Source organism: Nematolebias whitei, chromosome 22, assembly GCF_014905685.2.
Source record: "Nematolebias whitei isolate Nwh7 chromosome 22, NemWhi1, whole genome shotgun sequence".
Lineage (NCBI taxonomy): Eukaryota > Metazoa > Chordata > Actinopteri > Cyprinodontiformes > Rivulidae > Nematolebias > Nematolebias whitei.
The window spans coordinates 25,339,845-25,362,411 of record NC_056519.1 but is presented as its reverse complement, the minus strand read 5'-3'; the positions used below and the strand labels follow the sequence as shown (position 1 = coordinate 25,362,411).

The 22,567-nt window shown below is 41.2% G+C and overlaps 1 protein-coding gene across 1 annotated transcript in view; it reads right to left on the bottom strand.

Moving 5' to 3' along the window:
* The window catches only part of kcnc2 (potassium voltage-gated channel, Shaw-related subfamily, member 2), a 159,120-nt gene that overhangs the window by 4,987 nt on the left and 131,566 nt on the right, over positions 1–22,567 (bottom strand). The window contains exons 2-3 of the mRNA XM_037696243.1: positions 15,655–16,585; positions 12,169–12,339 (exon numbers count right to left, since the gene is read on the bottom strand). Coding sequence (XP_037552171.1) covers positions 12,169–12,339; positions 15,655–16,585 — 1,102 coding nt within the window. The remainder of the gene's footprint in view (positions 1–12,168; positions 12,340–15,654; positions 16,586–22,567) is intronic.

The window sequence follows — 22,567 nt, the reverse complement described above, 5'->3', positions numbered from 1 at the left end:
CTATTTCTTGGCAGAGTGCCTTTCAGCTTGATGTGATTAAAATCACCAGCCACCACATAAAAAGCCTCTGGATGCTTATTTTGAAGTGAGCTGATGTTAACAGGTAGGTTAACAGGTTAACAGCCCAATATCCTTAGAACAACTAGATTAGACATACTGTTAATCGTGAATTGCTAAGGCTGACAAAAAAGAAAACATTGGCAATACTTATCTAATAGCATCATCATTAGTATTTTATTTCGCAAGAATAAATTTCCAAACTAAATCTTACTTATAACCAGTGGTGTCCTAAGCCAACTGCAAGTATCAGAATACCAATCAAAAGTTTTTTCGATAGGTTGATCTGCCCTGCTCTGTTCCCAACCCGTTACTGTCTTTGGTTTTACATCAGCTGTGCTGCAAGACAAAAACCTTGTTTTCGGACACACCTACATAAGTAAGATCTAAAGCAATAAATGGTAATACATTTTCAAGTGCATATAGAAACTGCTCATTCACATTGAAGCACACATTAATTATGTGTATATAGAAGATATTATAGTATGGTCATTGTGTGCATAAATCCAAGCTGCATGTACTGATGATGATTCTGATAATCTCATTTAATTATCTGTACAAATTTGCAACTTCTAAATGCTCAGACCTGTAAACAGAACGTGATATGTGCTGTCAAATTTGCACCTGGTCCAAAATAAACAAGCAAGCCAATGCAGCTGGATCGTTAATGCAGCATGCCGACCAGCTGGTGTAAACACTCATGAGGACTAGCTAATGAAAATGTTGCCTCATTAACGTATTGCATCCACTCCTGTTTGCTTCACCTAGAAGGAGGCTGTGAACTAAACTGTGGCTGTGTTAGAGCCAGTCAATCAAGCGAAACAAAGGACACCATGGATCAGCGCCTATATGTAACATAGGCTGGAGGAGCCCATCTGTTGGTCAAGGTGACTGAAACAAAGGCACAGCTGCTTTGGTACCTACAGTGTATTACTGAGATGTGTTTCTGGCAAGAAACATAGTGTGCACCCAAGGAAGGCTGAGACCCATTTGAATGTTATCATACTTAGCATGAGAAACGTTTAATACTACCTGAGTTTAATATACCGTACTTTTTGCACCATAAGGCACACCGAAAATCCTTTGATTTTTCAAAATGCGATAGTTCGCCTCATAATCCAGTCCGCTTGCATGAATTCTGGTTGTGCTTACTGACCTCAAACCGATCTTGTGTTACACGGTGCTCAAAAATCATGTCAAAATGTTTTAGTACGACTTTGGTAAGCCAAATTGCCGCTACCGTGCATTGTGGCTACATAACTGCTACCGTGCATTGTGGCTACATAACTGCTACCGTGCATTGTGGCTACATAACTGCTACCGTGCATTGTGGCTACATAACTGCTACCGTGCATTGCGGCTACCGTTGTCAGGAATCTTGTGGTACCATAGTAAGGATTCTCGCGGAGTAATACTTACGGTACTGTGCTTCAACATACTGGTACATGGTGTGTGTATAAGGACCACAAAATGGCACCTGTAAAGAGACATGTTTATGAAGAGGATTTCAAACTCAAGGCTATCAGTCACGCAGTAGAACATGGGAATAGAGCAGCTGCGAGAGAATTCGACATTAATGAATCAATGATGCAGAAGTGGAGGAAGCAAGAAGAAGACCTGTGCCAACTAAAGAAGACTCAAAAGAGTTTCCGAAGGAACAAAGCGAGATGACCACAGTTAGAGGACAAAATTGAACAGTGGGACATTGAACAGAGAACAGCATATAGAAGTGTCTCTACAGTCTCTATTCGACTCAAGGCAACAGTGATAGCACATGACATGAACATCAATGACTTTCAAGGAGGTCCTTGTTGGTGCTTCCGTTTTATGAAAAGGCGTAATCTCTCCATCCGTACAAGAACTACCATCTCACAGTAACTGCCAAACGATTACGAATAAAAACTGGCTGTTATCTGTATCTACTGCAAGAACAAGATCACTGAAAAGAATATCCGGTCAGAACACATCACCAACATGGACAAGGTCCCCCTCATCGTTGACATCCCGGTGAACCATACGGTTGAAAAAACAGTAACCAGTACGGTATCTATACGCACCACAGGGAACAAGAAGTGATCCTTCATTGTAGTTCTCAGTTGCCAGGCTAATGGCCAGAAACTAACACTCATGGTCATTTTCAAGAGGAAGACTTTACCAAAAGAAAAGTTTCTGGCCGGCGTCATCATCAAGGTTAACCCAAAGGGCTGGATGGACAAGGAGAAGATGAGTGAGTGGCTGAAAGAAGTTTACGTCAAGAGACCGAATGGCTTTTTTCACATATCTCCATCCCTATTGATCTGCAACTCCATATGTGCCCATTTCACTGATACTGTGAAAACCCAAGTGAAGCAAACTAGTTCTGAGCTGGCCATCATTCTGGGTGGATTAACCAAGGAACTTCAAACGCTGGATATTGGTGTCAACAGGTCGTTCAAAGTTAAATTGCGATCTGCGTGGAAGCGTTGGATGACAGAAGGTGAACATACATTCACCAAGACAGGGAGGCAATGCTGGACAAGTTATGCCACTATCTGTCAATGGATCATGGATGCCTGGGCTAAGGTATCAGTCGCAAGTGTCGTCCGAGCTTTCAGGAAGGCTGGAATCATTAACAACAACAAGACTGACTCTGACAATGACGAGAGGGATCCGGGCATGCTTGATACTGAAATCGTCCAACTGTTAAACTCATATACTGAAAACGAAGAATTTGGTTAATTTGTGGAAGAGGAATAAACTGAAAAAGTGAGTGCATTGTTTTGTATTTTATGTGTTACAACTGAACAATGTTGAGAGGTATTGTGAATGCGTTGAATAAAGTTTGACTTAACTGACCATTTAGTTTGCTTCATGTGTCTTGTAATCCGGTGCGCCTTATGTAAGAAATTAGACCTGTTCATTGATGTTGCACCTTATAATCCGGTGTGCCTTATGGTGTGAAAAATACGGTACTATACTTCAGACAAAGGTTCCACAACTACATTTAAAAATACTATCTAACTGGACTGCAACTGTTGATTTGTCGGAGACTCATCATTTTGGGAAATGAGAAGATTTACCATTTTAGTCTAAATAAATTTTGGGTGTTGGTCAATATTGAGGGCGGCAGTGGTGCAGTTGGTAGAGCTGCAGCCTCTCAGCGAGAAGGTTGCCGGTTAAAATCCCAGCCCGGGACCTATCTGGCTGGAGTTTATTTGTTCTGTCCGTGCATGCGTGGGTTTTCTTTGGTTACTCTGGTTTCCTCCCACAGACCCAAACGTTAGGCTGATTGGTAACTCTAAATTGTCCCTAGGTGTGAGTGAGAGAGTGAATGGTTGTTTGTCTCATTTGGCTCTATGTGTCTCTGTTACGGACTGGAGACCTGTCCAGGGTGTCCCTGCCTCTTGCACAGTGATGGCTGGACATGGGCACCACTGACCCCCACAACCCGACAAGGAAGAAGCAAGTAAAGATAATGGATGGATGGAGGTTTTTCTTAAAAAAAGACAATGATTTTTCAGTATTGATCATTCATCCATCATTCATTCGTCCGCATTCATTCATCCGCTTTTTCCTTTTTGGGTCACGGGTGTCACTGGTGTCTATGTCCAGCTATCACTGAGTGAGAGGCAGGCGACACTCTGGACAGGTCACAAGTCCATCACAGGGACACATAGAGACAAACAACCATTCACTCTCTCACTCACACCTAGGGACAATTTAGAGTTACAATGAGCCTAATATGCATGTTTTTGGTTTGTGGGAGGAAACCGGAGTACCCAGAGAAAACCCACGCAGCACAGAGAGACCATGCAAACTCCACCCAGAAAAGTCCCCAGTCGAGATGTGAACTGGCAACCTGCTCGCTGAGAGGAGGCAGCTCTACCAACTGTGCCAACGTGCTGCCCTTTTTAAAAGTACAGTTTGCTTTGGCCTTGGCCCATTTTGGACCCACCGTGGCAGCTGCCCCCATCATCAATCTGCTGTCTGAATGAAGATGGATATTTATCATCGGAATAAGTTTTAGACCAGGACATTTGTGGTAGTAACCTTGGATGTTTTCTGTCACAGGAGACCTCCTTGCAGATGTCAAAATAGGGGGTTTGAAAACCTTACAACTCTTAACTATTTTGAAAGAAAGTTTGTCGTACAAATTTTCTGAAAACATTTTAAATTCCAGCGACAATACTGCAAGATTCTGTGGCCCAAGAGAGGACTATGAAAACTCCTGCAGATATTTCAAGACATTTTTGAGACTTCCTTGCGAATGCCATTCACTACTGTAACTCGTTAACACAGCTCAAGGAGAAACTATGTTAAAGGGTAACTAGCTTTTACTAGAAGTCTAATAAAATGCAAGCTGAAATTAGATTTAGGAATGTCATATTTTAGAAAGTAACGGTAAAACAACATATTTTCTGCAATTAAGTATCCAAATGATATAAAGCAAAAACACTAAGTGAAGGGAATTTTGGTTCAATCTTTAGAGAGGTAGCTAAGCCTTTTAAAAAGCAATTAGCTGGGAGTTAAAAATTGCACTTTGCCTATGAGATTATCACAACATTTAAGCCTCAAGATGCTTGTGATAAAATAAAGAAGCTTATCTAAAAAAGCCCTTGAGACCTCACAAACATTGTTTCAGTGTTTTTAGACACAGTAAATAACAGAAAACTCAAATGCAGTATAGACTCAGTAGCCACATTTCTGCAGTGTGAAGTAGTTGTTTGATGCCCATGGATCGAAGTGACATGACTATTACTAGATTATCTTAAAGGAGAAAGCTTCATTTATCAGGTTCCACATTTGTAGAGCAAGTTTCCAGTTTTGCACAGGAAGGTCAAAACCTAGCTTAATTTTAAAACTAGTCAGAACTTTTTTGGATTGGTCTGAGGACTGCAGTTATACTGCTATAGAGCCTGTACAGTGACATAATCAGAACTGCTTAATCCATAACGGCTGATGGCCAAGTGCTGCATATACCATCCATCCCTCCACCCCTCCATCCATTCATCCATTCAACCATGCATCTATTCATCAATCTATGCAACCATCCATCCATCAATCTGTCCAACCATCCATTAGTCCATCCATCCAACTAAACAACCAACCATCCATCCATCCATTCATCAATTCATTTGTCCATCTATCCAACTATCCAACATCCATCCAACCATCCATCCATCCATCCATCCATCCATCCATCCATCCATCCACACACCCACCCACACACCCATCCATCCATCCATCCATCCATCCATCCATCCATCCATCCATCCATCCATCCATCCATCCATCCATCCATCCATCCATCCATCCATCCACCCATCCATCAATACATCCATACATACATACACAACCCAGAAAAGAAAAAGTGTGTAAAGATGGATGGATGGATAGATGGATGGATGAATGGATGGTTGATGGATGGATAGTTGATGGATGGGTGGATCCAACCATCCATCAATCTATCCAACCATCCATCCATCCAAAGTTTTTTTTTCACAGTGGCCTTCCAGGAAGTCATTGATCACTATCTTCATATTCCCCCTGCACAAGGTTGTGCTGTCCTCCTGCTCTGCTTTCAGGTTCCACTGGCAGCAGAGTAAAAGTTTCTCTGCACATGCAGGGGAGTCCCCCCTCCTGTTCTCTCCTTCCCTCCCTCTTTCAATGGCCTCCCCTCCCTGTTTCATTGGTCCATTGTGACTTGTTCAGTATTTTCATTGGTCAGATTATTACTCCTCCTTGAATCACCACCTTCTCATGGTGAAGGAGTTTGTGCGCCTGAATGATCCTAGGAACTATGCTGTCAAGGGCAATTTTAATTGCCCCTGCTAAGGTCTCCCAAGGCAGATTGGTTCTAGTTGAAAAGCCAGACAAACAGCGATTCAGAAGATTTATATGGACAACAAAAATTAAGGACCTCAGTGTCCCTTGCCTGGATGTGGGTTACCGGGGCTCCATCCTGGAGCCAGGACTGTGGCAGGGGCTCATCACTGGGTGCCTGGTGACCGGGCCTCTACCGTCACCAGAGACTCATGCCTATGTGTTGACATTTTCCCCAGTAGATGAGAGGGTGGCTTCCCAGCACCTTTGGGTGGGGGGGACAGACTTTGACTGTTGTTTGTGCCTATGTGCCAAATGGCAGTTCAGAGTATCCAGCATTCTTAGAGTCCTTGGTGGGAGTGCCAGAAGGTGCACCAGCTGGGTACTCCCTTATTCTTATCCTTTATGGGGCGGCTGTGGCTGAGTGGTTAGAGCAGTCATCCTCTAATGCAAGAGTTGGGGAATCCATCAGCAGTCACACGTCGAAGTGTCCCTAGGAAAGACACTGAACCCCTCATTGCCTCTGTTGTGTGTCCCATCAGTGTATGAATGTGACCTAAAGCACTGATTAGTCTCTTTAGAATAATTTGTTCAATTAGCTTTGTAGAGATCTAGTAGAGTGCTGTATGAATGGGTACATGAGGCACATATTGTAATGTAAAGTGCTTTGAGTATCTTGAAATAAGATAGAAAGATGCTATATAAGTACAGTCCATTTACCATTTATTCTACTAGGGGACTTCAATGAACACATTAGACAGTGACACCTTGACAGTGTGACCTGGAGGGGTGTGATTGGGAGAACAGCCTCACTGATCTGAACTCGAGCAGTGTTCTGTTGTTAGACTTCTGTGCTAGTCATAGTTTGTTCATCATGAGCACCATGTTCGAACATAAGGGTATCCATAATTGCACTTGGCACCAGAACACCCTTGGTCATAGACAGATGATTGACTTTATAGTCATGTCATCTGATTTGTGGCAGTTTGTTTTGGACATTTGGGTGAAGAGAGGAGCTGAGCTGTCAACTGATCACCACCTTGTAACAAGTTGGGTCAGATGGCGGGGAAGATGCCAGACAGACCCAGCAGACACAAACATGTAGTGAGGGTTTACTGGGAATGCCTGGCAGAAGAACCCATCAGAAAGATCTTCAACTCACCTCTGAAAAAGGTTAAACTGCATCCCAGCTGAGGTAGGGGACGTTGAGTCAGAGTGGGCCATGTTGCGCACTTCAGTTGTTGAAGTGGCTACCTTGAGCTGTGTTCACAAGGTTGTTACTGCTTCTTGCGGTGAACACCCTCAAACTCTTTGGAGGACACCTCGGGTTAAGGAGGCTGTCAAGCTGAAGAAGGAGTCCTATCAGGTCTTGTTGGCTGGTGGGACTCCAGAGGCATCTGGGGAGTACCAGAGGGCCAAATGGTCCACAGCCTTGGCTGTTGCTGAGGCAAAAGCTTGGATGTGGGAGGAGTTCAGTGAGGCCTTGTATAAAGACTCTCGGTCAGCTCCGAGGAGATTCTGGCAAGCCATCAGGTGGCTGAGGAGGGGAAAACAGCACTGTTTTCAGTGAAGGTGGAATGCTGTTGACCTCAATCATTGATGTTATTGGGAGTTGGAAGGAATACTTCTTGGACCTTCTCAAACCCACTGGCACATCTTCCAGTGGAGTCAGGGGACTTCGGTGTTGGTTTATCCATATCCACATGGCTGACATTGCCAAGGTAGTTAAACAGCTCAGAGGCGGCAAGGCTCTGGGGGTAGATGATATTTATCCTGATTCCCTTAAGTCTCTGGATGTTGTGGGGCTGTCTTGTTTGACATGCCTTTGCAACATTGTGTGGACATAGGGGGCAATGCAACTGGATTGGCAGACTGGGTGGTGGTTCTCCTCTTTAAAAAGGGGGGACCGGAGAGTGTGCTCTAATTATAGGGGCATAACTCTCCTTAGCCTTCCTGGTAAGGACTATTCAGGGGAACTGGAGAAGCAAGTCTGATCGTTGGTTGAACCTCGGATCCAAGAGGAACAATGTGGGTTCCGTCCTGGCCATGAAACACTGGATCAGCTCCTTACCCTCACTAGGGTCCCTGAGGGGTCATGGGAGTTGCCCATCCAGTCTACATGTGTTTTGTAGACTTGGAGAAGGCTTTTGACCATGTTCCTCGAGGTACGCTGTGGAGGATGCTCCATGAGTATGGAATTGGGGGCATGTTGCTCTGGGCTATTCAGTCCCTATACAAGCAGTGCAAGAGTTTGGTTTGCATTGCCAGTAGTAAGTCAGAACCCTTCAGGGTAGGAGTTGGTTTATGCCAGGGCTGCCCGTTGTCACAGATTCTGTTCATAACTTTTATGGACAGAATTTCTCAGTGCAGCCAGGAGCAGAGGGATTCTGGTTAGTTAGCCTCAGGATTCCATCTCTGCTCTTTGAAGATGATGTGGTTCTGTTGGCGTCATCGTGCCATGATGTCTAGCCCTCACTGGAGCGGTTCGCAGCTAAGTGTGAAATGACTGGGATGAGAATCAGCACCTCCAAATCTGAGGCCATGGTCCTCAGTCAGAAAAGGGTATATTGCTCTCTTCGGGTCAAGGGTAAGGTTCTACTTTGTACCTCAAGTGGAGGGGTTTGAGTATTTTGGGGTTTTGTTCACTAGTGGGGGAAGAATGGAGCATGGTATTGACAGATACCTTGGTGCAGCATCTGCAGTATTGTAGAGTCTGTGCTGGTCCATTGTGGTGAAGAGGGAGCTGAGTTGTAAGGCAAGGCTCTCTGTTTACCGGTTGGTCTAAGTTCCTACTCTCACCTATAGCCACAAAATTTGCATAGTGACCAAAAGAATGAGATCGTAGATGCAGGTGGTTGAACTGAGTTTCCTCTGCAGAGTAGCTGGTCTCATCCTTAGAGAAACAGTGAGAAGTTCAGTCATCTGGGAGAGATGGAGAATAACCGCTTCTCCTCCACATTGAGAGGAGCCATTTGAGGTGGTAAGGATGCTTCCTGGGCACCTCCCTAGGGAGGTGCTTCAGGCATGTATGACTGGGAGGAGGCCCTGGAGAAGACCCAGGACATGCTGGAGAGACTACGTCTCTCCGTTGGCCTGGGAACGCCTTGGGGTCCTTCCACAAGAGCTGGAAGAGGCGGGCGTGGGAAGAGATGTCTGGGCCTTGCTGCTCAAGCTGCTGCCCTCGCAACCCGACTTTGGAACAAGCGGAAGATAATGGATGGATGGATGGATGGATGGAAGATTATTATTATTATTATTATTATTGTTTTTAACCTTTATTTATACAGGTAGTCTCATTGAGTCATGAGGATCCACCTCCCAAGAGAGACATGTATTAGGCAGCTATGTGAGTGCCCGGGTGTGATGAGGTCAAATGTTTTGGCAGCATGAAGCTCGTTAGCCCGTCATAAAAAATCCACAAATTAGCATTCTATAAGCGGCGGTTTTCAAAATATGTGAAAAAAGCAGTGGCTTATAGTGTGGAAGTTATGGCAATTAGACGGAGTTGATTAATTTATACTAACAAAAGCCTTCTGTTGTAGTCAAGTTTCTGTCAGACAGAATAAATCTCTTCATTTATTCTGCCTGACAGATCATTCACTAACAGGGACTTAGAGGAAAGAGATCTGATGTTCATTGATCCACATTTAATGATTTTATTATTTTGTTCTGGTAAAGTAACTGTGTTTATTTTAATAAGATTTTCATGATTTATATTTTTAGAGTTTATTTTTGGTTTATTTAACTTGAGCCATGGGCAACCTGGCACTGTTTCAATGGGGGTTTGGGTAGGTAACAGAGGAGAAGGAGTAGCGAGGTGTGGAAGACCACACCTCTGCTTCCTGGACTGGACGCTGGGTTGTCAATAATTTGGAGGACAAACAAAATCATCCAAATTTCTAGAAAGAAGAGTGGCTCTGTCCAAAGTGGGATGGATGCCATCTCTTCGCATCAGACCAGGTTTTCCCCCAAAATCACTCCAATTATGTACGTAGCCCACATTGTTATCGGAACAACACCTGGACAGCCAGTGGTTGAACGACAACATATGGTTTAACATGACATTACTGGTCAGGTTGGGGAGGGGACCAGAGAAAACTACGGAGTCTGATATAGTTTTTGTGAAGTTACACCAAAGCAACATTAATTTTTGTGAACCCCCATTGGTCTAACCTGGTGTCAGGACTGTTAACAGGAGATATTCTCAAATTTTGTTTACCAGCATTGTATGTATATGTGTGTGTGTATAAAACGTTTTTGAACTAAGCTGTAAAAATAACAAGAATAAAAAGAGCATGCATCAGGATAAGAATAAAAGGTTTAATAAAATAGCATTGTCCAATAAGACCTGCTTATTGTTCATTTTGTCAGCAATACATATTACAGCCTGATACACAGTGGGTACATACATGTTACCAGGTACATGCCTGGCACATATGGGGTACATATGTTGTACTTGCCATACTTGCAAAGTACATGTCAGTACCAGGCACACATCCGGTACTTACCTCTGTAGGTAAACAGTACTTGCATGTTATTTCCATTGTATGTATATGAGTGCAGCTACAGCGTGCGCTCTCAGGACATTATTACCTGCAGTGTTCCCTCAATGAGGACTGAACTAGGCAAAAGGGCCTTCTCCTATTCCGCTCCTGTTTCCTGGAACATCTTACAAAAAGATTTGAAGCTCTTGACCTTGACCTCTCTAAGTGTCTTTAAGAATCTGTTGGACACCTGGCAGGGTCCAATGCTGACATGTTCCTGTTGTTAGTTTTCTACATTTGTCTTGGAATCTAGCTGTTTTTTGTTTTGTTACCTTTTCCTTTTAGCCATCCTATTTGTTAAAAAAAAAAAAAAAACAACAAAAAAAAAACTGTAGTATGCTTTTTTATAACTGCTTATTGTTGTTGCTGTTGTCCATTGTTGTCATCTTTCTTTGTTGAAATCAGGTCTCTCTTGTAAATGAGTCCTCGAGGCTCAATGGGATTTACCTGTATAAATAAAGGTTGATTGATTGATGTACTAAGTACATACCTGGTACATACATGACATTTATTTATACAGTTGTTATGTATCTAGTAAATTTCCAAAAAGTACCAGGTCCGTACCTGGTACTTACAAGAATACTTGGGGGCAGCTGTGGCTGAGTGGTTAGAGCAGTTGTTCTCCAGTGTAAGAGTTGGAGGTTCGATTCCACCAGCAGTCACATGCCGAAGTGCCCCTGGGCAAGACACTGAACCCCTCATTGCCTCCAATGTGTGTCCCATCGGTGTAAGAAAGTGATAAAGCTCTGATTATTCTTTGTATAGAGTAGATCTAGTAGAATGCTGTATGAATGGGTAAATGAGGGCACAAATTGTATTGTAAAGCACTTTGAGTATCTTGATAAGATAGAAAGGCTCTATTATACTTTAAGTGCAGTCCATTTACTATTTACTTGGTTTCTAAAGGGTTTTTACACTGTATGTTCTTTGTAAGGTAGTCTATACCAGGTATGGACCCCTGTTTTATACATTGCTTCCTTTATTATGTTTTCTTTAATCTCAATTGATGTTTAAAATGTCAATAGACTTATCTCTGAATGGCACATTTCATTGGTCAGTAATTGTTTTGGCTTAGTAGAAAAAAACAGGAAATGTAACACCTAAAAATGTCAAATTGTAGTAAAATAAGAAAAAAGTTGTAGTGGTTTTTAATAGCTCCTGGTTTATCATTGCCTTTGAGGCAAGCCACGCAGGATCATTTATCTTGCTGTTGCAGATGGGCAACAAATGATGCAACAACTATGAAAATAAATAAATAAATAAAAAGTGACATGCTGCGTCAAAAATTTATTCAAACGTTTCCAAGCAATAAGAAAACATGAATAAATTATGAAGAAGCAACAGTTCAGAGTCGGCTGCATAGAAGCATTGGACCCTCCGAAACGCCAAAATCTGTGATGTGGGTCACTGAGTTGCAACGGCAGATGCACAAGTTACGTTACCTGAACTGACTAGTGCTGAACAAACAGCCTTCCCTCCTTCAGAGACGTTGGTGTACCTGCCACTAAGGACATGGATCAGCTGATGAGGATTTAGACTGATGTCTGAGGTTTTAAGACCATTCCTATTTTATTTTGTGTATTTATTTTTATTCTATAATGTTGTAGATGCATGTATAATAAAAAAGAAGTCATGAAAAAGAAAACTTAAAGCAGATTTGTAAATAAATTCTAAGTAAATGAGATAACTCCTACATAAATGCATCAATAACAATTAAACAAAATGAATGATATAGAAAAGCTGTTGAACTTACACAAGCAGTTACCTGTTTTTCTCATCCCTCCATCTGCAGGGCAGCTGTAGTCACTAGCAGCAAGGAGGAAACATGTCCCCCCACTGTGGCGGTCCTGTTCCCTGGTGCTGGACCGTCGCATGGGGACCCTCTCCTCTGTGGACAAGCTAAGGTCACTGCCCCCACTACAATCTGCTGACAGAACTTTGAGAGAGAAATAAAAATAGGACAAACATCATTTCGGCTATTTAAAAATAATGCATTTCCTTGTTAGTATTCTGATATGTACTAATGGTAGTATTCTTAAACAGCTGCTATCAAGATAATATTCCTTTGGTCTTATTTATTCTAAGAACAGTCATATATTCTCTAGCTAGAGGATGTGCACAGACTGACTTTGCTCCTAACATTACACATACTGGGATTGTATGATTTATCCCAAGGAGCACACAAATTTGGTATGTAGAGGTCAAATTTTCAATTTTAACTTCTTGTTTCAATACCTAAATATAAGTGCCATGTCAGATATCTCTTTTCTAAATAAACAGACTTTAAGGCCTAATGTTAAAGGAAGGAAAGGTTATGAGCAATATTTTAAACCCCCATCTGTCTAGGTACTATTACAAGATCTTATATTTTTGATGAAAGTAAATGTGAACTGGTGGAGCGGGAGAGCTTGGATTCCTGACAAACATCAAACACTGTCTTACATAAAAAGACTCTATATGTCACCGTTGTGTAGCAGGGTGGAGGTCAAAGGTCAGATGATGTTCACTTCACGTGGATCACAGAGCCATTGCTTTCTTTAATCCCACTGGGTGTTTTCGCAAAATACAGATTATTTTTTGTCACTTTCTGCATATTCCAGAAATAATAATGTTTTTAGCTCCACAAGTCTCAATAATATTGTATCCTATCATCGTATTGATACTTGCTCTAAAGCCACAGCTTGATGGTAATTACCTACATCATGAAGGTGCCTCTATCAAATACATAAAATACTTCAAATACATAATAAAGTGTTAAATTTTAATGACTTTCTTTTTCTTTCACACAGAAGGAGACAAGGATAATATGTCTAATAATAGTATATTTTTTCTGTTTTATTAGGAGAACAAGATAATAATAGTAATAATAATCACAATAATAATATTATTATAGTAATAATGATTATGATGATTTTTTCTTTTTTCTTTTGGCTGCTCTCTTCGTTTTTAGGAGTCACCACACCGAACCAAGTCCCACGAAGACGTAGCAATTATTTTTAGGACGGATGTCCTTCCTGACACAACCACAGACCACCGAGCTACCACAGTCCTCTGTGTGGAGCAGAGAGCTGCTGTCTAGAGTGCCCAAGGGAACGGATGGTGGGGGTTAAGGATCTTGCTCAAGGACCCAGAGTGGGGCATATGAGGGTGGAGACGTGTGGGTGTTTCATCTTTCCCACTCACATTTTTATGTTGTCGGTACTGGGAGTTGGACCAGCGATCTTCCGATCACAGGCCCACCTTCTCTAACCTCTGTGTCACCACTCTCTATGATGATGATAATAATAATAATAAAAATATGTAATAATAATAATGTTAATGATGATTATGATGATATAATAATAATAATAATATTGTAATTTGCAGGTATAAAATCTTATTTTGATTATTGTTGAAAACAATATCCAGCACTGAATTTCTTTAATATTTTCAATTGTTTTCACTTACACGTGAAATTTTTTGGAATTGACACATAACACATTTAAGAACACTAAGCAAGAAAAGTTGGGAATCTTAACCAAAATAACCCCCAAAGAAACTCCACACTTACATGAATTTGATCTATTTGTGCATTCAGTGAATATATTATTCTGATCATACTAAAAATAAGGTTCTGAGACTTAATAAACAAGCCAAGAGTGCATGCCTACTCAGTGGGATACTCTTTAGAATTTAAATAAGGCTTGTATACAAACTTCAACACTAATTTCCATCAATATCGGATGTGTCAGACTAAATAACAGATGCAAACTTAGTAGGGAAATACAGCCACAGACGGTCCTAACAATAAATAAATGTTGCTGCTAGAATCCTGGACATAGGTAATCTGACTTCTTGTCACCCTGAGCTTATGTGAACAAACATCTACCTTTTAATCAGCAAAAAGGTAGACCTTAATTAGATCTTTCTACCTAAATTAATTCCTTTAAAGGTCTAGTTTGGTCATTATTTAAATAATGGTCTGTCTAATAGTTCTAATAATAGTCTAATAGCTAATCAATAGTTAGTACCCTGTTCATGGAACACAGAGTATGAAGAAAAGGGCAGAAGTCTTCATCTTGGTTATTGGCTAGCCAACCAAAGGCCTGTTTCATGCTGTGGGGCGGCTGTAGCTGAGTGGTTAGAGCAGCTGTCCTCCGATGGGAGAGTTGGGGGTTCAATTTCACCAGCAGTCACATGTTGAAGTGTCCCTGGGAAAGACACTGAACCCCTCATTGCTTCTGATGTGTGTCCCATCGGTGTATGAATGTGATCTAAAGCTCTGATTAGTCTTTCTAGAGATACACGTAGTAGAATTCTGTATGAATGAGACTCAAATGAGTTGAAAAGGATGTTCTGTGGATGCATTCTCATCTACCTGCCAGCTGGGCTAGAGTGCCTGACCACTGAGATCTTGGAACTAGCAGGAAACACGGCTCACGACAGTGGAAGGACAGGATCATCCCTCAGCGCCTACAGTTGGCTGTCCGCAGCTATGAGGAGCTCGGCAGACTGCTGGGAGGAGTGGCCATCGCTCTGGGAGGAGTTCTGCCCAGCATTCAGGCGGTCCTACAGTCCAGGGGAACCAAGAGGCCAGTCGAGTCTGGGTGGACGGATTGGACGGCATCTACAGCCAGTTTCTGAGGATCCACTGTGGGATGGACCTTTACAAGAGCCATCAGCAACTATAACATCTCTTAATGAAATGAGGATAACGAGTTACAACAACAAAATAATTTCCCTTTGGGATTAATAAAGTATTATTGAATTGAATTGAATTGAATTGAATTTAATGGGTAAATGAGGGCACAGATTGTGTTGTAAAGAACTTTGAGTATCTTGATTAGATATTTCTAATTCTAATCAAGATACTTAAAGTGCTTTACAATGCAATGTAAGTACACGTATAATATAAGTAAGTGTTATATACAGCCCCTTTACAGTGATGCAAAAGCATAGAATCATAATATTAGTTACTGTAGTTATCTTTCATACTAGTTTTATAAGCCCGAAAAACTATTTCAAAAGGGTTCTTGTTTAGGAAGCCATTAGCCTAGGGTGAAGACTTCTGCAGTTTTCTTCATACTGTGTGCTTTTAACTGATGTCATACTCACAAGGTAACAACTATTTAACAGAACATCACTTTAGAACTGATCAAAATATACATTTGGTCTAAGTACTTTCTACCCATGAACATATTATTTATGTGTTTATTTTGTTGTCTCTATGTAAATGAACTGCTGCAGTAAATGTTTCTCCCCATCGTCTTACCTGAACGGTTGCGTTCTAGTACCCTGCTTCCTTTAACATGGCACAGGTCACCTTGGGTGTTGTTACAGGTGGCGCTGAGGTCAGCTTTGCAGTAGGTCGGTGAACTCCCCTGCACAGCTTGAGGGATGTGTTTCTTTCTCTTCTTGGGCAGCTTCTGCTTAGCCATGGCCAGAGAGTAGTACATCCCAAAGTTATTGACAATAACGGGCACTGGCATTGCTATTGTCAGTACACCTGCTAAAGCACATAATGCACCCACCACCATGCCTGACCATGTCTCTGGATACATATCGCCATAGCCAAGTGTAGTCATGGTTACCACAGCCCACCAGAATCCAATGGGGATATTCTTAAACTTGGTGTGGAGGGCAGCAGTAGGGTCATTCGGCTTAGCACCAATTCTTTCAGCGTAGTATATCATGGTGGCAAAAATTAACACTCCCAATGCCAGGAAAATGATGAGCAGCAGAAATTCATTGGTGCTGGCTCTCAATGTATGGCCAAGAACCCTCAGCCCCACAAAATGACGTGTTAGCTTGAAGATACGCAGTATGCGAACAAAACGCACCACCCTGAGGAAACCCAACACATCCTTGGCAGCTTTTGAAGAGAGGCCGCTCAGCCCTACCTCCAAGTAGAAAGGCAGAATGGCCACAAAGTCAATGATGTTGAGAAGACTTTTAACAAACTCCAACTTGACCGGGCAGAATGTCACACGCACAAGGAATTCAATTGTGAACCAGAAGACACAAACACCTTCCACATATGTGAGTGCAGGATCCGTTTCAATTTCATACTGTGGTCCTGAGTCATGCCCAGTGTTATTCCGTACGTCTGTCTTGTTGATGATTTTGTTGAAAGCTTCGTGGGTCTCCAAGCAGAAGGTGGTAATGGAGACCAGGATGAAGAACAAGGATGCAAAGGCAATAAACTGAAGAAGAAAAGAGACAAAAACTTGCATTAATATTATTCAATCCCTCATAATTTAGATTACTTAAACTTTATATATTTTTAAACATAATTTAATCAATCATACATAAATATATACGTAATGCACATTTTTCCAGAAACCCATACTATGTTTTTTACCATGTAAATATCTTGAAGAAGTCTTAATACCTCTTGAACCTTTCCTCATATTGTCACATTACAACAACAAACTTCAAAGGATTTTACTGAGATTTTATTTGAGGGACCAACACAAGGTGCTGCATTATTGTGAAGTAGAATGAAAATGATACAGGTTTTCAATGTATACTTGTTACAAGGAAAATTCTTCCATGTGGCACGTTTGCATCTCGATTCCTTTTATTCTGAAACTATCAAATCAAATCAAATGTAACTAGAGAAAATGCATTTCCTGTGAAAATGTAGTCTGAATGCTTATTGCAGAATAACTTGCTGAAAAACAGCTGAAATTACAGCTGAAAAACATGCTGAAACATAGCTGAAATGGAAGAACAATCCTAAATTACCAGAAGAAAGCAGAAATAACACTTATTTGCTGAATTAGGTTTGAATAAGCAGAAATTAACATAATAATTAGATAATCAGCTAAAGGCTGAAATTAGCAAAAAATTTTTTTAAAAAAATCTAAAAGTTAGCTGAAAAGGCAGAAAGAACCTCCAAACGACCAGTAGGAAGCAGACAGAGCTGAAATGAGCTAAAAAAAAAAAAGTGGAATTAGTTGAAAGAAAAAAAATTAGCATAAACAGCTAAATAGTAGCTGAAATAACTGAAACTAGCAGAAAAAAGCTGAAATGAGCACAAAGAGGTTAATTAGGCTGAATGTAGCAGGAAGTACCACAAAAAACTTGAATTTATCAGAAATTGTTTAAATTTGCTAAAAATGCTAAAAAGGTAGCTGAAAAGGTAGAACAAGCTTAAATTAGCAGAAAAATGCAGAAAGAACAGGTTTGCTTAAGTAAACAGAAATGAGCACAAAAAGTGGAAATTAAGCATAAATTTGACAAAAACAGCTTAAAAGTAGCTAAAATAAAAGCTGAAAAAAGTTTAAATTGCCAGAAGGAAGTGGAAAGAGCACGTTTTTGTTGAATTAGGCTGAAAAATGTTTAAATGAGTGCAAATAAGGTGGAATTAGCTGAAAAAGCTAAAATTAACATAAAACAGCTAAATAGTAGCTGAAACAGCAGAAAAAGTTGAAACTTGCAGAAAAAAGCTAAAAAGGAGCATAACAAGCTGAAATAGGCAGAAAGAAGTTAGAAGAATCACAAAAATATTGTAGTTAGAAGAATGTGAAAGGAGCACAAAACAGCTGAAAAAACAGCTGACGTTAGCTGAAAGTAGCTGGAAACAAAGTTTAAATTTGCACAAGGAAGATGAAAGAAGCTGAAGCAGAACTAAATTTGGTTTTGGTATTTGGTTTTAATAAAGTTCATCGGGATTCAGGTCGGCTGCTCACTTTTCGTCTTCAGATGACGTTTGAAAGTTTTTTAAATAACTTTTGTAAAAAGATCAAAGATGAAAACACAAACGTGACTTGGAAACCGAGTCGGGCTCTAAAACGATTCATCTTTGATCGTATGACGTATTGATCGTATTTCAGGTCTCTCTTGTAAATGAGTCCCCGAGGCTCAATGGGACAAACCTGTATAAATAAAGGTTGAATGAATGAAAAAAATGTGAAAGGAGCAATAACAGGTTGTAAACAGATCTAAACATTCGAAGGATCTAAAATCCTAAAAGGCTAAATCTGTCAAAAAGCTAAAGTTACACCAATACCAAAAGTCATTGTAGGATCTGAAGAATTTGATGATTTATTGAAATAACACAAAAGTTGTGGAAAGAGAAAAATGCCAAAAACACACGGAAGAAAAATGGATCTCAATATTGTGAATGCTTCAAAAACATTCACAGTACAAATTGATTTATAAGTTGCCTTGTTAGCAACAAGAGTCCACCGGTGTGGGATTTGATCTCAGTTTGAAGTCAGCTGTTCAGTGAAGAAGTAAACAATGGTGTGACACTGAGCAGTTTTAATACAGATAAATTATTATTTTTGCTTTTCTTTTTAACCTTTGCTCGTCTCAGGTAACATGACACAATACACACGTTCATAGGGTAATAACGACACATGCACACTATTAAAAGAGTAGCAGCAGAGCGCACACACAGTTCAGAATCAGGGTGACCCAAATAGTGGCAATGATATTTTGAGAGTGTGTGAGTCATGCAATCTGAAAGCAAGGCAGAGTGTGAAACAACTTTTTCAGTGCTTAGTAGGCTGCGCACAACTGTGGACGAGCTGTGGGCGGAAAGTGGAGAAGGAGCGTAGTAGGTTGAGTGTGAAAATCTGTTCTTTTAACAATTAGAGAAAGCTGTTTTCATTGTCCGTTTGAGTTTCATAAAAGGCATCTAAGCATCTAAATGTGAGTACGGTGTTGGACAGGCAGGCAAATGACCCTTAAATACGTAAAATGTTATTTAGAGAGTACCATTCAACATACTTTGTAAATATCACAAAGGGCTTCACAATAAATAAACAAAATAATTAATCCATCCATTTTCTGCCGCTCATCTTGGATAGGCTTGAGGAGGCAACAGGTCCAGGACGGAAACCCAGACATGACTCTCCCTAGTGACATTTTCCAGCACCTCCTGGGAAATTCCAAGGCATTCCTGGGTCGAAGGGGAAATATACCCTTCCAGTGAGTTCTGGGTCTGCACTGTGGTCTCTTCCTAGTGAGACATGCCTGGAACACCATCAAAAGGAGACATCCAGGGGAGATCCTAATTAGACGTCCAAAACTCTTCAACTGGCTCCTGTGTTCAGAGCTCACCCAAAATGATGGAGCTCACCCCATATGATGGAGCTCACCCCAGATGATGGAGCTCCTCACTTTATTTCCAAGTCTGAACCTGATCACTGGACAGAGGAAACTCTTTATAGCATCTGTATCTGGGATCTTGTTCAGTAAAAAATCATGACCATCGGTTAAGGTTGGAACATAGACAGAAGAGTAAACTGAAAGCTTTTTCTTTTGACTCATCTCTTTCTTCACCATGATAGACCAAAGCAACATCCTCATCACAGCGGATGAGGTCCAAATATCTCTGTTGCTGCAGCCAAACAAATATGATCAGAACTTTTAATAACTTTCATGGACAGTGCAGCTAGGGGGCGCTCATGTCTCTTTTTATTTTACTTTTTGCACATTTAGCTAACTCTATGACAATGTGAAATAAGTTCTTCTCTACTGCCTTAGTTTCTGACCATGACACACATAAGAGGCCAAAACTGTGACCTGCTTAGGGACTAACCCAGTTTTCTTTCTGAAATAAATGAACCTTTTAAAGATAATCTTTGGTCTCAGCCATGTGCTGGTTCTCACACTGAGCATATAGTACTCTGCTCTGTGCTGACTCCTTAAGGAGGCTCACCGCTGTTATTAACAGGAATAAACATACACTCTATTATATTACATTATTTTGTATTTCAATGCAAAAATGGGTTGGGTCTACACCAGAGATTGAATCTTCTGAATTTACCACATCTGGATGCCAATCAAGTTTTAGAAATATCTGAAGGTGTCATGTTTTTACCCCTTCCTTCCACTGTTTTGTTTTAGTTTTAATGATTCTACCTAGGAATGCATGTCACCCTCCTGTCTCCCTGCACCACACCTCCTCTGCTCAGCCACAGCAATCAGCTCTAATCTGTTCCACCTGCCCTGCTCTCTTTATAAGTCCAGCTCCACTCTCACCCAGTGCCAAATTATTGAAAGCGTCTTGCCAGTAGATATCCAGCGCTCCTGATTCTGACTCCCGATCTCGAACGTCAGCCTTGTTTTCTTGACTCCTTGCCTTGCCCCTTAATGGATTTATCTGCTTCATCTGACCACTGTGCCGACCCTCTTTTTCTCCCCCTTCGACTGTGCGTACAGATCTCATCCTTGTATTGATATTGCCTCTGATCTCCTGTTAATGACCTTGCCAAGTTTTCTGGACCCTGCTTTTGGACTCGCCCTACACGGACCACACACTGCACTCTGTTCTGCTCTCCTGCTGCAGCTCTCACTGCACAAGTGAAGTCACCAGGTTCAGCGCTTCTGTTCTTGTCACGTCACAAACTGAGAAGGTTAGTAACTAATTGACAGCAAGTCTCAATTCCTCACATGCTTCATAGTCACTAACTAGTCTCTCTCTTCAGACTAGACATCCACCGGGACCCAGACCTCCACAAGAAACTGCTTTAAAATTAAACCTTTTAAAACCATTCCTGAGTCTGGTGGTGTGCAGAGCCAAACAGAACCTTGTCAGAAGGTTGATACATGGAAACAGGATGCACTTGAGTTAATTGTAGAGTGCTGTGCCTTGAGTGATTATTTAGATACATCATGATGTATGTAATGTATGTAATGTATGTAATGTAGATAGATAGATAGATAGATAGATAGATAGATAGATAGATAGATAGATAGATAGATAGATAGATAGATAGATAGATAGATAGATAGATAGATGTGTATATGGACTGTACTTATACAGCGCCTTTCTATCTTATTTCAAGATACTCAAAGCGCTTTACACTACAATCGGTGTCTTCATTTACCCACTCATACAGCACTCTACTAGATTTCTACAAAGCTAATTGAACAAATCATTCTAAAGAGACTAATCAGAGCTTTATCACATTTAAACACCGATGGGACACACATCGGAGGCTATGAGGGGTTCAGTGTCTTGCCCAGGGACACTTCGGCATGTGACTGCTGGTGGATTCGAACCTCCAACTCTTGCATTGGAGGACGGCTGCTCTAACCACTCAGCCACAGCCGCCCATATACATATGTACATCACTAAATTGCCAAAGTATTTGCTCACCTGCCTTGACTCACATATGAGATTAAGTGACATCCCATTCCTAATCCATAGGGTTCAATATAACATTGGTCCACCCTTTGCAGCTAGAACAGCTTCAACTCTTCTGGGAAGGCTGTCCACAAGGTTTATGTTGATGGGGATTTTTGACCATTCTTCCAGAAGCGCATTTGTGAGGTCACATACTGATGTTGGACGAGAAGGCCAGGCTCTCAGTCTTCACTCGAATTCATCCCAAAGGTGTTCTATCGGGTTGAAGTGAGGACTCTGTGCAGGCCAGTCAAGTTCATCCACATCAGACTCTGCCATCCATGTCTTATGGACCTTGCTTTGTGCACTGGTGCACAGTCATGTTGGAAGAGGAAGGGGCCAGCTTCAAACTGTTCCCACAAAGTTGGGAGCATGGAATTGTCCAAAATGTCTTGGTATGCTGAAGCAGTCAGAGTTCCTTCCTTTCACTGGAATTAAGGGGACGAGCCCAGCTCACCACTTGCTTTACACCACTGCATCTGACACTTTGCATTGCACTTGGTGATGTATGGCTTGAATGCAGTTGCTCGTCCATGGAAACCCATTTCATGAAGCTCTCTGAGCACTGTTCTTGAGCTAATCTGAAGGCCACATGCAGTTTGGAGGTCTGTAGTGATTGACTCTGCAGAAAACTAGCAACCTCTTCGCACTATGCGCTTCAGCATTTGCTGACCCTACTCCGTCAGTTTACGTGGCCTACCACTTTGTGAGTGAGTTGCTGTCATTCCCAAACATTTCCATTTTCTTATAATACAGAGTTGACTGTGGAATATTTAGGAGCAAGGAAATTTCACGACTGGATTTGTTGCATAGGTGGCATCCTATCAGTTCCACGCTGGATTTCACTGAGCCCCCGAGAATGACCCATTCTTTCACAAATATTTGTAAAAACAGTCTGCATACCTAGGTGCTTCATCTTATACACCTGTGGCCATGGAAATGTTTGGAACACCTGATTCTGATCATTTGGATGGGTGAACAAATACTTAGTATATATATATATATATATATATATATATATATATATATATATATATATATA